The sequence below is a fragment of the Diceros bicornis genome, chromosome 16, assembly GCF_020826845.1.
Source record: "Diceros bicornis minor isolate mBicDic1 chromosome 16, mDicBic1.mat.cur, whole genome shotgun sequence".
NCBI lineage: Eukaryota > Metazoa > Chordata > Mammalia > Perissodactyla > Rhinocerotidae > Diceros > Diceros bicornis.
In genome coordinates, this window is record NC_080755.1 from 56,021,579 (window position 1) to 56,036,868 (window position 15,290).

The window sequence follows — 15,290 nt, forward strand, 5'->3', positions numbered from 1 at the left end:
CATTTGAATAGAGCTCAAAGTCTATGCAGCCTGTTTCTTCCAGTTGTGTGAATTATTTTAACGTATTTAATAAATTTTACCTTTCTTCTACCATATATGGTATTTTCCATAAGCAGTTTGACTGTCAGAAATCATATAATGAGTAACAGACAAGAGAGACAGGTAGAAAGATGGAAAAGCTTAAGACAGTGTATTTTCTGTTTTGATAGGGAGCTATCTTTTGGCTTCATGTTCTTAAAACTAATTTTTCTCCTCTCTCTCAAAAAAATATAAGCAAATGTTAATCTTTTGCCTTAATTATCCTATTGTTGATTTATTTATACATAGTCAAATAAATTCATAAACCAAAGTGCAGCATAGTGATTTAAGTGAGCATTTTGTCATAAATTCTCATTCCTCTGTGTTCTGGGGTACGTTTGGAAGTTTGTTTTGTAACTAATTTTATATCTCTTGCATAATCAGAATTCTGCAGCTGAAATAAGGAGGCTTTGGAATATAAAGTTTTTTCTGTGCTTCTGGTCAAGTGTCTCCTGGGTTCATGACAGTGATGAGTGGGGCTCACAAATATAGTTGGGTTTTCTCACCCCTCTGATGATCGATGTAATTCCATCCCATAAATGTTTATAGAGGAAGACCCTACTATGCACAAGCCATGCAGTGAGATATTCGCTAAATATTTGCGGATTAGCAAATAACTGTGTGCAATAGCATAACCTAACATGCTACACAGCATATGTGCCAATAAGTTTGAAGGGTGGAAAATGGAAACCACTGAGCTTTTCAGCTGATCACAATCAAATCAGAACACATCAAAACAGCTGGTGTTCTGTGAGTCAGAATCAATCAACAGGTTTTGAATCACCTCATACTTCTTTATTTCTCTTTACAGTTTTACAGAAGAGATTCAAACCAGCATATGTCCTTCCTATTTGGTTGAATCTCTGCTTTGAGCTGCTTTGCTTTCATATTCTAATACCAGTGAATGAAACTGACTGTAATATAAAAGAAAAAAAAATAAAGGCTAGCATTAAAATGATTTTTTAACCGACGTTGCTCCATTTGGGTTAAATAAACCATATGCTCAGATAGAATGCCCTAGAAGAAACAAGAAATTTTAAGGTTGTGTTATGGAGTGAGGATAATTCTGCATCAGCAGTATTTATGTAATGTACAAATATGGCAACAGTTATTGTAAATTTCTATCTAAGTTTATAATTAATATTTTAATGATTATGCATAATAATGATATCTTGGGAAAGTCAATATTAAGTTAGTAAATGAAAGATAAAAGTTATCATGTGTTTTGGTTTCTGACAGCAGCTCTTCTCTCTGTTCTGATAGGTACCTATTACACCATTCTTTGGCGAAGGTTATTTAGCAGTGGTGACCACTCCCAATCGAACACTCTACAAATTATTATCTCTGGACTCCCAGCTGACACCCTGCCGGAGGCAAGAGCCGCTAAGCCAACTGGAACTGTGCCTTTTCTCTTGTCAAGGTTTTTTTCTTACACAGGAAAAAGAAAGAAAAAAAAAGATGAAGTTGGGCAAAGTGGAGTTCTGCCATTTTCTTCAGCTAATAGCTCTCTTCCTGTGTTTCTCTGGGATAAGTCAAGCAGAACTCTCAAGGTCCAGATCAAAGCCCTATTTCCAATCAGGGAGGTCCCGGACCAAGCGCAGCTGGGTGTGGAATCAGTTCTTTGTGCTGGAGGAATACATGGGTTCAGACCCCCTCTATGTAGGAAAGGTAGGGCATTTGGCCTTTTGAAGTCACAAATGATTATTGTTAATGTCTGTGGTTGGATGGAGAACTGCTAATTTTTGCTTTGGGGATGGAAAACACAAAACTATTACTTCTATGAAATAGTTTGTGAAGTTCTGGCGTTAGCCACTCTGAAATTGTAATCCTGGTATTTATTATCCAAGCAGTGAAATCATAACTTAGGGAGTGATGCTTTATGCCTAGAAATAGATGAGGATTCTACAGACACCTAGTTTACCATGATTGTGGCACAATGGTAAAACTATTATTTCCAAAACTGGAGCAAGAATATTTACTCATAAGTGAAGAGTAGTGGGTTCTTATAGCTAGTTGACTTTTTTAGCTTCTTTTGGGGGGCAGGGTTATTATGTAAATGACGTCCATACTAATGTTATCTTATATATTCTTTCCTGATACTTGCAGCTTAAAAACTGCAAAGTGAAATTATTGAGCCTGTTATCTCTAAATTATGAGCATTTCAAACCCCCTTTTCTTAGTGGTGGTCTTGTTTTGATAGATCTTTTTTTGTTTTTTTAATTTGCTTTTTAAAATTTTCTTTTGGTTAAAAATGAATGTGGACGGAAGTCAGTTAGAAGTGATAGTAGACAGATGGTGGGCAGTTTCTGGTGAATTTGTTTGGTGGCCAAGTAGTATACAAATTGAGTCTTTTTTTCACAGCTTCTTTTTGTCTGAATATTTGGGAAGGGGATTTCCATTCTAATGCCTTCTGAACTGAAGGGCACTTCAAGAGAGTGTGACCTTTCCCCCGCCCATCCTCATGTCATGTTCCCAGTCCCTAGTCTAGGACAGGTCCGATTATTTTCATATTTGTAAAGATTTCCTGGATTTCTCAGTTTGGTGCTGAACACTGGTGGAAGTTTTCCAAGTAGAATGCATTGGCAAGAAGTCTATACCTCTTTATTTCTACTCTTCACTTTGTCAGTTTTATGTGTTAATTCTTGATAAAAGGAAGCAGCAAACTGATGAATTTATCCATGAGTGAATTCTCAACTTTGATTGAGGAAGAATCTTTGCTATTTATTCCATGGGTCATGTTTTCATTTGAACACACCATAAGTAACGGTGAAAAATATATTTTTGTTGATGAGTATCTACATAAGTCAAGGTAATCTTTATTATATTTATTTTAATTTTTCTTTGATGCCTCTGTATTTTACAAGTACTGACTCAAGTGTATTGTAAACAAAAAGATTCAAATAAATTAAAGCTTTCTGAGGTTGTGAATTAGGATTTTTTTTTTTTAGCCCAGTCATGGCATTTTTCTGTCCTAAGAAAGGATGTGTAAGTACACAAGTTTTTTTTGTGTGTGTGTGCATATATATTTTTTCATAGCCGTTCTATTTTTATCAATAGCACCATCATATATACTGTACATCTACTAAATTTCTCTCTGAATTCCTCTTATTTGTTTTCTTGTAAACAAAGTGAGAGCAATAACCATTCTGTAATCTTATTGACTAAAAAGCTAGCTCTTAATTTTTAAGGAACATTTAAGAAATTTATCAAACTTTTTCAATTGACAGGTATATAATATTCAAATAATTCATAAAGAATCTGTAGTTATTAGGCAGAATCACACTTTTGCAAGAATGTAAAATTTTCTAACGACAACTAAAATATTTCCATTAATTTGGTTTTAAATGGAGTTGCCTGGGTGAAGCTGACATTTTGAAATAAACATAATTTAAAATTTTAAAAACACCCTATTTTAAATTTTACAATCTTCACAAAATAATTCAGAATGCTTATATCCAAATAATATGTGAGTCAATTTAAAATTATGAAAATGCATGTCCCTGAAGTTACTTAAATTCCAAATGCATATGAAGCTACTGGGCAATGCTGTTGTTATTTTTTTAAGAGAAATGGTGTGATTCCTTGAGTAGATAACAAGAAATATTCTGTGCTTCCCCTTCAGTTAATCAGAGATAATCGCTTAGCAGATTTTATGTGATAGGAAACAAGTTTATCTCTTGCATATTGTATATTGGGAGTTCCATACTGCCATTCACAGTAAAATGTTCAGGATGGAAATGGGTCAAAAAGAAAAAAAATCTTAATTGATTAAAACACGGAAGAAGGGCAATAAAATAATTGGAGATGGAGTGAGTATTTATAGACAAGAGAGACAAATGAAAAGCCTTATAGGGAAATTTGAATTTGCTTGGAAAAAGTGGCAGAGAATTCGGAGTGCTTTAGATGATAGGTATGAGGGCCGGCCCCGTGGCTTAGCGGTTAAGTGCGTCTGCTCCGCTGCTGGCGGCCCGGGTTGAGATCCCGGGCACGCACCGACGCATGGCTTCTCCGGCCATGCTGAGGCCGCGTCCCACATGCAGCAACTAGAAGGATGTGCAGCTATGACATACAACTATCTACTGGGGCTTTGGGGGGGAAAAATAAATAAATCTTGAGGTGATATGTATGAGATGATGAACTGATTTAGGCTGGTGGTCTGAATAAGCAGAGGTATAAGAATAACTTTGACCTCAGTACATTTTCCATCCCTTGGGTATGTAGAAGAAACGTATTTTCTTTGTTTTTTTAGTGGAGGGAGGTAATGGCTATGACCGGAGGTTTTTACAGGACAGAGACAAGGAAAACAATTATAGATGAAGATGTGGGAGAATGGATAGGTGGATAATCATGGGAAGAAAAGGGATCTAATCATTACTTTTCACAGACACATGTTTAACCTATACTAGTTTGATGGCCACACTCTTAGTCTTCCTGACAAAATCTAGCTATTTAGGTAATTTGGAAAATATAATTGATGACCTTGATAAACTTGGCAGCTTAATTTGATCACATAATGGATAAGTACAGTGTGTGTCAAATTGACTTCAGTTTTATTGCTGACTCTGCCACTTCCTACTAGTTTTATAATTTTGGTTAAGTTACCTAATATTACTAAATTTTAGTTTCCTCATGTCTAAAATGGGAATAATGATATCTACAATTCAAATATCTTACTGAGAATGAGATTAAAATATTTGGAACATATATTCAGTTAATCTAGACGTTATTATATCTACTTTACTACATGTTAATTATAAATTAAAACTGGGTTATGGATGATCTCTTGTGTTATGTGTCTAATGTTATATTTGTGATCCTTCAGATGAAGGCAGACATTTTATGTTCTAAATAATACTTAAACTTATTGTAATTAACTAGAGGAATGGTGTGTTTGGATGTACTTAGAAATACAGCATGTCTTTATATTTGTATATGATTAGTATATGATTTGTAGGTGATTATATTTGTATATGGCAAAAATATGGCTAATGGGTAGATGATTCTACTCTTAAACACAAGGACTTCAGATGTCGGAAAAATCACGTCTCATTTTTTTTAGATCCTCAAATTTGGAGACTATTTTAATTACTGGTGGCCAAGAAGATTAGTTAAATGACTGTGCAGTAAATAAAATTTGATCATTAAGACGTTGAGGATAATGAAATCACAAGATGGCTTGTGACCTTATTATTTTAGCCAGTTTACAGGTTTATTTAACATGATAACTCAAGACCAAAGTAGAATAATCTATTGAAGTGAGCAGGAGTGCTTCTAGAACCCTCACGGAGAGACCGCCAAGGCATGAACTTCTGGGCTGTGTTAGAATCTGACCTTTATCATTAGCATACCACCATTTTCTTGTGATATGAGTTGATAAACTGCTGACTCTAAATGTGCAGACTTAAGCAAAAGGTTATTAGACATGTCTCTGATGGAGTTCTGTTCTTTTTTATTCAGGTGTAATTGACATATTACATTATATTAGTTTCAGGTGTACAACATAATTATTCAATTGCTGTATATTTTGCAAAATGATCACCACATAAGTCTAGTTAACATCTGTCATCATACATAGTTAACAAAATTTTTTGTCGTATGAGGAGAACTTTTAAGATCTACTCTCTTAGCAACTTCCAAATATGAAATACAGTGTTATTAACTACAGTCACCACACTGCATGGAGTTCTGTTTTAAAGCATAATAGTGGAGCCTTTCCCTCAGAGTATTTCTTAATTACCATCATGCATGTTTTCTTGTCCTTTTACAGGGAGAATGAAGTGGAAAGTCCTTTCTTTTCTCCCTGTGACTTTATATCACCCTGAACTGGCTATCTGAAGTACATAGGAAGTAGCAGTTTCCAGCTATCTCATTGCATCACAAGTTTCTGGTCCAGTCATTTCTTGGCCTTGACATTTCTCACTTAACATCCGCTAACCATCTAACAAAAAAAATTTGTCTACAAAACCACCCAGCCTGTGTTCCATGTATTAAGTGTTTTTCATCTCTTGTAACCGTAATGGGCTGCCAGCGGATTGCTACGCTCTAGGCCATTACTTTCACTGAAATGTGTGCTTTGTGCCTCTTCCACCGTCCCCTTCCCTAGCTGCTAAAATCACTCTTGCCTTTTCTGCTACTCTCCTTTCTTCCCTACTCATTCAGGAAGAATTTATATCTATTACCCAAGTCGAAATCAAATACATAGAAATGCAGTGTGGGATTCACTCTGCGTTAAATTTCAGCTTGCTCCAAAGTGTTGGTGAGCATTTAATGCATTTAATTACATCTCAGCAGTCTCTCTCACCAAGAGATTCTCTGTCTCCTGATATCGAAAGCTACGTTCAGTGTTCCAGAAAAGAAATTTTCTTCTTGAAAAGAGGTTGTGTTAAAAAATTGAGCTATGAATGAGATTCCTTAACTGGGCAAGTTTATGTTAGATACACACACAAAAAAATAATGAATTCCAAATATTAAGTACTTAGGGAAGAGCATATTCATCATGGTAAAATTGGTAAAATTTTATAGATTTCTGAGGGAAAAACAGTGTCCTCTAAATATGTAGATTGCCTAAAGATGGTTCCAATCTTAGGATAAAGCAAATACAGTTTGTTGTCCCTATGTATGTATAGAAAACCCATTTTGATAATATCTTTATAACCAGAGTGAGTTGAAGACCTTTGTTCTTATCTACTTGTTACTTTGCTGATAGAAGTGTAGAACTCCTGGAATCTTCAAAAGGACTTTGGACATGAATCAGCTCTGTGGGATGCAAATAAGTTCTGATTTTTAGAAGTACTTTTTGGCAGTTATTTTTAGTTCTTATAATACTCCAGTATAACTATAAAGTATTAAATGTATTTTCTCTACATAAAATAAACAATTCAAAGTTTTTGTTTTGTTTTATTTAGACCATAATGAAAATAAAATATGTCAGATTTTGTCACTAAAATGCCGAAACCTACCATTAATTCAGTTTAATCTTGCTCATTTTCTCTTCAAAGTTATTGTAAGTTAGAAATGAAGGTTATGATTACCAAAGGCTTTATCAGATGAGACTACACAGCTGAAAGTTGGAGAAGAGGGGGCTTACAGTTATAAACCTAATTATAGTCATCTAGATAGTCTAGATTGGCTCTAAATTTTCTGATTGTCTGTCTCTGTTGATCACAATCATTTAAAAATGCTGCCTTCTTTAATGTGTGTTTGTGTTTATACACACTTTACTTGCCACCCATTTGGTCATGGAAGAAACAAAAATTAAAAAATAAAATTCGGTCTATACCAGTTGTTTTTACATTGTATTTATGTTGAGTTTTTAAGTGCAAAAGACAAGAGATAAACTAAGTGATGATATTGGGCCTTTGTATAGTAAGAGCACTGTAATTGTTTGACAAGCTTATATGCAGTGCTCATTGATAGAGTCACAGAATCTACAGCAATCTCTGTAACTCACCAAGATAAGTGACAGATAAATAGCGAGACAGTCACTGAGCCTTTGCTGATTTAAGCATATACAGAAAAGTACTATATAGGGAGAAATTTCATCCTAATCATTTTGCATGATTTATATTGATTATTTGTCATAGTGATTATGATCACTGGAGAGAAACAGTAGTTTGTATAAATATGTTTAACGTTATAGCCCCCAAATTCTCTTTGGTGTGCTGTTAAGCCTGTCCTTCTGAGTTCTCTTTCTTCCTCCTTCCCTCTCCTTTCTTCTTCAAGTACTTATCACTTTTTGATAGGTATTGTGCTAGATAGGAAAGTTAAAAAAATAAACTCTTCTCCTTCATAAAATTCAGTCTGGTTGATAAGCCAAGCAGGTAACCAGATGGCAATGGAAAGCAGTAGATTCTACAGCTAATCTACAGCGGTAGGTAAGACAGAGGAACTAATTCATGGATCTGTGAACAAACACCCGCATGAGGATACCTGCTATGCCTCTATGATTTCATAATCCTTTTATACAATCTTCAAATCAAAGAAAAAATATTATCTTCTTAGAAAGTAGGACAGAGTCTTCTGACTCTGCTGGGGGAAGCTGTATATAGTGGAGAGATCAGTAAGCAGAAACCCAAGGTTATACTTACAAGTGTCTTGTTATTTTAAGCAATGCTCTAAAACATAATAAATTTCTATCCTCTCATCTGTAAAATGGAGATAGAAATGGAATAAATAAAATAAAATGGAAATAGGTGAAATCTTAACACTTTTTATTTTGAAATAATTTCAGACTTACAAATAAGTTGCAAAGTATTGTTCCAGAACCCAGCTTCTCCAAATGTTAATATCTTCTGTGACTACACCTATTATTTAAACCAGGAAATTATCATTGGTATGATACTGTTTACTACTCAACAGATCGTATTCAAATTTTTCCAAGCGTTACAATAAAGTATTTTTTCTAGTAGGAGCCACTCCAGTATCACTTCTTACATTTGTCTTGTCTCCTTAGTCTTTCCAGCCTGGGGTAGTTCCTCGGTCTTTGATTGTCATTCTTGACCAGTAATTTGTAGCATATCTCACCTTCTGATTAGTGTTACGTTCCTAATACATACATTTCAGGTGATGTAGTTTTGGCAGGAATAACCACAGAAGTGATGCTGTGTCCTTCTCACTGCATCTTGTCAGGAGGTACAGGACGTTGATATGACTTGTTTGTAGTGATGTTGACTTTGATCACTTGGTTAACTTGGTGTCTACCAGGTTCCTCTGCTGAAAAGACTGATCTGAAAGTTTCAAAATCTTGAAGGAAGTATAAAATTATCTAAGCTGTCATTACAGATTGGAATAAATACTATCATTGTTTTGAGGAGGATGCATTAGATGATTCATTAAAGTCTATTGTCCATTTTTAGAGTGAGGGAGTGGCTTCATCTGAAAAGTGGGTCATATTTAAATCTATAATATTGTTAGGTGATGTCCATAATTTTATGTAGTAATTGATCTTGTTTCTCAAAAGCACATCAATTTAGGATGTCTCAGAGAAATTGATTTTGTTTTTTTCTTTTGAACCATGCCATGATATTCTTTATAATCTAGGATTCCAAGATGTCTGCTGATCTAGAGTTGAAACAAGAGCTTTCTTCCTCATCGCTTACAAAATATAAAGAAATGTTTTGCACTGTAGGATGTGTCACAAATATTTAACCCTCATAATTATAAATAAAACATTGTTTTGGAAAATAATAGATACAGTTGGCTAAGAAAAGAAGTAGCTCAAGAGAATGCAATCTAATGTCTAACATTTTAACATATTCACAAGACAGTTGAAATCTAAACAATGAATAGAGTTATAATGTTTAAAAAGATTTAATAATGACACTTCCTCCTCATGATTCTTTTTAGCGTCTATAAAATTTCTGTTTCATAGTCAATACTGATTAGATCTTCAGAAAAGCCTTCTGAGTTAGAAAGGAAGCATTCTTATATTAGCGATGAGATAATAGATGCATTTGGAAGTCAAATAAGTAGAGTAAGGGAACAATCATTAGAGTTAGAAAGCAAATCTAATGCTTATATCAAATCTGCAGCAAATTTCTGGAAAAATGTTAATAAGATGTTTTATGTCTGTGAAAATATTTTGTTTTCCTGCAAAGTGTTAGGCTTAGTTGCATTATTGTCAAGCCCTTTTAATATATGTTTTTGAAACCTTTGCCGTTAAGATGGCATGTATTCCAGAAAGAATAGCTACATTTACAGGCTCTCAATCATGTCAAACTACTTCCTAAAATTTAACAAACCTTGAAACTGAATATAGTTAGAATAATAAGCAATGGTAATAATGGAGAGATGAAAATGATATTTAGCCAGGACACAGTAATATTATAAATGAACTCTAGAAGATAAATTTTCAGGATAGGATGTGCACAGATAAACTGTTGAGAGTCTGGAAAGAAAATATTTAGCCTTTTTATTCAATTTAAAAAAAAATCTCATCCCATAAAAATTCCAGTTTTTGGTCGATGAAGTATATGATATACTTAAGGAGTTTTACCTGATAAAAGTATACTTTCAAGTAAGTGGAAAGGCCTATAGCCCATCCCAGAAGGAGTTATAAGAAAGAAAAAGGACATTTGTAACTAGTTGGCCTTACACTGCAATGCAGTATTCCATTGAGCTGGCGTGGACCCATGGATCATGCCATAGGTTGGCCTGGACGAGGATAGGCTCAAAAGTCAGTTTAGCTTACTTTTGCATCTCATGACTTAACATTTCAATATAAGAGAAGGTCTGAACACATTCCAATAAATAACAGCTAGAGAAAAGGAAATGGCTGGGAAAATGCTCATGTTGGATTCAACCAGCTTCAGCTCTTCTCAGGCTCAGAGCCCGGGAATTATCTTCTATCCTGTCACCAGATAAACAAAAAAAAAGAGAGCCCAAAAGATATGGGAGAAAAAACCAAGACAGTGTGGTGACGCCATCTACATTTCTAGTTAAGCTAAATCCTTGTCTTCTGTAAGATAAATGCAGAGAAGTAATTTCTCAAGATGGAGCTATGTTACAGGAATGGTAATTACAAGAACCAAAATGATTAACATCATTCCAGCAAGTTTTGTGTGTAAACAGTGCACAATTATCTGATAAGAATGCATCCCTTAGAATACTTACTTATCTTCTTCGTTAAAATGCTGACATGTTTTAAGGTATTTAACTGAAAACACACAATCAAGATTTGGACAACACATACATAATGCTCAACAGATGTGGGTTTGAAAGATTTGTGATGATCACTAGTGAAATTAGTCAAACCATGCTTAAATTAGATTTTTCTGATTTGTGAGTCATTTAAGGGTCCACATGGGAGCAGAATATGTGTGGGGAGTAAGCGATTATACATTCTGTGCTTGGTTCTTTGAAATGAAGAAGAAATAAAAGTCGGCATTTTCTTTTTCATAACATATCTGAGAAACTCAGTTCTGTATCTCACATCCATTCTCTGCCTGACACTCTTTATACAGTTTTCTCCACTGAATCATAACAGAGCTGAATTTAGGTGGCTAACTAATTTTGCTTATTCAGGAGAAGCAGATATTGGTGAGCTCTAGTCATTGGGATTCAATGTAATTATATCTGAGAAAAGTGAAGCCATCAACAGTTAAAAATGATTACAAAAGAAATAGATGAGAACTATCACATGGCTATAGCACATAGTGAGAGCTTATTTGTAATGCTAAAATCATACATGGAGTATATAAAGAAATATAGAGCCATGTCTAAAATAAAAGTAACTTGAGTTGTAGAGCAGATACACACCCTTGGAAAAGTACTTTTTACAAAGATTAGTATCAAACGATGGAATAGTATTGTAAATCCTGACATTGAAATTAAAAATACAAGCTTCGTTACAAAGGATGAGTTGTCTTTTTCGTTGATCATTATAACACCGGCAAATAGACTTTTACCTATGGCACAGCTATGTGTGGTGAATTCGGAAGATCAGTTGTGGAGTGATCTGAGACAAGACGTTTTTTCCATTGATTAGATCATTTGTTGGAAATGTGAGTACAGTCGATGAGGGAAAATATATACAAATGAGTGAGGATTCTGGGTTAGGGTCAGAGGATGCAGTGCATTCTGTTTCAGATCCAATTAAGATTTCACAGTGGAATTTATGATCAAAAACATAGGGAATTAATATTCAAATGATTAACATCTTGTAATTTTTTTTTCAGTGCTATTCTCGTCACTGTCTGTAGTTTCTGACTTATGTTTAAGTTTGATTTCTCTGTAAACGCTGGACACACTCATTAAGTCTAGATTTTTTTGTGTGTGTGAGGAAGATTAGCCCTGAGCTAACATCTGTTGCCAATCCTCCTCTTTTTGCTGAGGAAGATTGGCCCTGGGCTAACATTTGTACCCATCTTCCTCTACTTTATATGGGACGCCACCACAGCATGGCTTGACAAGTGGTGCGTCGGTGCGGGACCAGGATCTGAACCTGCGAACTCCGGACTGCTGAAGCAGAGCACACACACTTAACCGCTGTGCCACCTGGCTGGCCCAACTCTAGATTTTCACAGCACTTCATTTTTAACTTTCTACCCTAAAGGATGTATGGGAGAAATGGAAGCTTTAACGAGGAAGGAGTTTAAGCTACTTCAGAGGCTTCAACTGTCATGCAACAGCTCTTTTTAGTATTTTTCCAAGCAATGATCTCTCTTGGAATTTAGCAAAAAAATATTTTATGTAATTTTGGTCATGTGGTACACATTATGACATATAATGATTTCTTTCAAATTATGTGTCCTTAATATTGGAATCTAAATATTAATATCAAATATTTTCATTAAAAGGAAAAATAATATATTCTTATTTTTATTTTATTTTTTAACATTTGAGCTGCTTGGGGCTTTAAAGCTCATTTACTCTAGTCTCTTTCTGAATTCAGGAATTCCTTGTACAATATCCCAGATGGGTGATCAGGCAGCCTAATATCTATTTCTTAGTCGGGGCAGGAATTGTGGTGGAAACACACATTTCAGAGTCACATGAGCTGAGTTTGAGTCCTGGTCCACCACTGACCAATGGTGTGACTTCGAGCAAATAAGTTACTTTCTCATTTCATTCACTTATAAAATAGGAACAATGATACTAATCTCACAAGGCTGTTGTAAGCATTAAAAGAAACATACTGTTAATACGGAAGTATAAAATAAAGTGTAAAAGGGAGAGAGTGTGTTTCCACAAGTGAGTGAGCTTTGTGAGGAAAGAGGTCGTGTCCACTCCAAGCATAGAGCCCTACAAACTTGATGGATGGTGATTGAACGCAGAAGCGCACCAAATTGAGGCCCTGTGAGTGCTGGGAGAGGATATTGAGTTTTAGGAGAACTCTTATTTTTAATATGTTGAAATACATTTAGCTATTAAAATATTTGAAGGCAGCTATTTTACACTTCTCCTCCCCCGTTTAAAACGCATGCTTGAAAAGATTAAATAGCTCTTCATCTCAAGCATTTCGTTTATGATGTGATTTCCAGAACTGTCTTGTACTTAGCTATGCTTGTTTGTCAATGTCCTGAAATATGACGAAAGGGATTAAAGCTCATAATTTATAACTGACCCAGTCAGTTCAAAAAAGAAAAATCAAGATTTTTATTTCCCTTGATATGAATTCTGTCATAAATATAAACCATGATTGCATTAGCTGTTACTATTATTATTATTATTATTAACATTATTGTGATCTCTTGTGGAAAACAAATGTAAGAAGAGATTAGGATTTGAGACTAAATATATATAATCATAAAATAACTAGTGGATATGCTAAAGAGAAGCTATAATAAAATTGAATATTAACTAGGAAAGCCAAAATCAGTCTCTCCAAATGTTGTTTTCCTCAGAAAAATGTTAAATGAGGAGCCTAGTATCTCTTCTTTCATGGAAACTCTGAAAACTTCATGCACAGGCTGCCAATATTTGCTTTCTCTTACTCTGCACTTCACTCTGCCCTTCAGGTGTCTCAGCATTCTCTTTTGGTTTTACAAGTTAAAACACTTTTTTCGTGAATTTTCTGCTGTCTCCTCCAGGCAGGGAGACAGCTATTGCACTGGTAATGCATTGCACAGCTGTGGGGCCAGGACGCTGCATTTTCCATATCTTACTGAATCCCATGCATCCAAGTGAGCACGATTTCCTTAGGACTGTCATTGGGAATGTCTAAAGCTACTGCTATTTCTCAGAGCATTTCCAGGATACAGTCTAATCTACTGGAAAGAAGGGGGCCCAGGAGAGAGAGAGGCCTGGACTTGAAGGATAGTCATCTCACCGTGATGATCCAGGATCGCGGACTTTACCATCCCTAGAATTCCTGTGATGGCCCTGGCCCCGTTTTAAAATCTGCCATAAACCAAGCAGAAGGAAATAAAGGGAAAAGAGGTAGGAGGAAGGAAATAGGTTATTTTGGAGCTATTTGGAATGTTCAATACAAAAAATAGCAGGATAGTTGGTTTTCTTTTTTTTAATTGAGGTATATAATTGACATATATTAGTTTCAGGTGTACAACATAATGATTTGATATTTTTGTATACTGCAAAATGATCACCACAATAATTTTAGTTAAATCACCATACATAGTCACAAATATTTTTTTTCTTGTGATGAGAACTTTTAAGATTTACTCTCTTAACAACTTTCAAATATGCAATACAGTGTTATAACCATAGTCACCATGCTCTACTTTACATCCCCATGACTTATTTATTTTATAACTGGAAGTTTGTACCTTTTGACCCCCTTCACTCATTTCACCCACCCCTTACCCCTGACTCTGGCAACTACCAATCTGTTTTCTATATCTGTAAGCTTGTTTTTTGGGGGAGGAGAGGTAAGATTCCACATATAAGTGAGATCATCTGGTATTTGTCTTTCTCTGTCTAACTTCACTTGGCATAATGCCCTCAAGTGCCATCCATGTTGTCACAAATAGCAGGGTTTTCTTCTTTTTATGGCTGAATAATATTCCATAGTGTGTGTGTGTGTGTGTGTGTGTGTGTGTGTGTACACCACAGTTTCTTTATCCATTCCGTCAATGGATACTTAGGTTGTTTCCATATCTTGGCAATTGTAAATAATGCTGCAGTGGATGTGGGGGTGCTTATATCTTTTTGAGTTAGTCTTTTCACTTTCTTTGAATAAATACCTAAAAGTGGATAAGCTGGATCCTATGGTAGTTCTATTTTAAAGCTTTGAGGAACCTCCATACTGTTTTCCATAGTGACTGTAATAATTTACATTCCTACTACAACGGTTCCCTTTTTCCACGTCCTCGCCAACACTTGCTATTTCTTGTCATTTTGATAATAGCCATTCTAACAGGTGTGAGATGATATCTCATTGTGGTTTTGATTTGCATTTCCCTAATGATTGGTGATGTCGAGTATCTTTTCATGTACTTATTGGCCATCTGTATGTCTTCTTTGGAAAAATGCCTATTCCGATCTTCTGTCCATTTTTCAGTCAAATTGGTTTGTTTGGTTTTTTTTTGCTGTTGAGTTGTGTGAGTTCTTTATATATTTTGAATATTAACCCCTTATCAGATATATGATTTGCAAATATCTTCTCCCATTCAGTAGGTTATCTTTTCATTTTGTTGATGGTTTCCTTTGCTGTGCAGAAGCAATTTAGTTACAAATAGTTACTGCAATAAACAAAAAATTAAAAAAAAAAAGAAATAGTCCTACTTGTTTAATTTTGCTTTTGTTACCTTTGC

At 35.0% G+C, this 15,290-nt stretch overlaps 1 protein-coding gene across 1 annotated transcript in view; it reads left to right on the forward strand.

The window, feature by feature from the left end:
- Positions 1-1,358: 1,358 nt before the first annotated feature.
- Positions 1,359-15,290, forward strand: part of CDH7 (cadherin 7) — a 110,571-nt gene continuing 96,639 nt past the window's right edge. Inside the window, exon 1 of the mRNA XM_058557278.1 lies at positions 1,359-1,746. Within this exon, the coding sequence (XP_058413261.1) occupies positions 1,537-1,746 (210 nt within the window). The 5' untranslated portion in view covers positions 1,359-1,536. The remainder of the gene's footprint in view (positions 1,747-15,290) is intronic.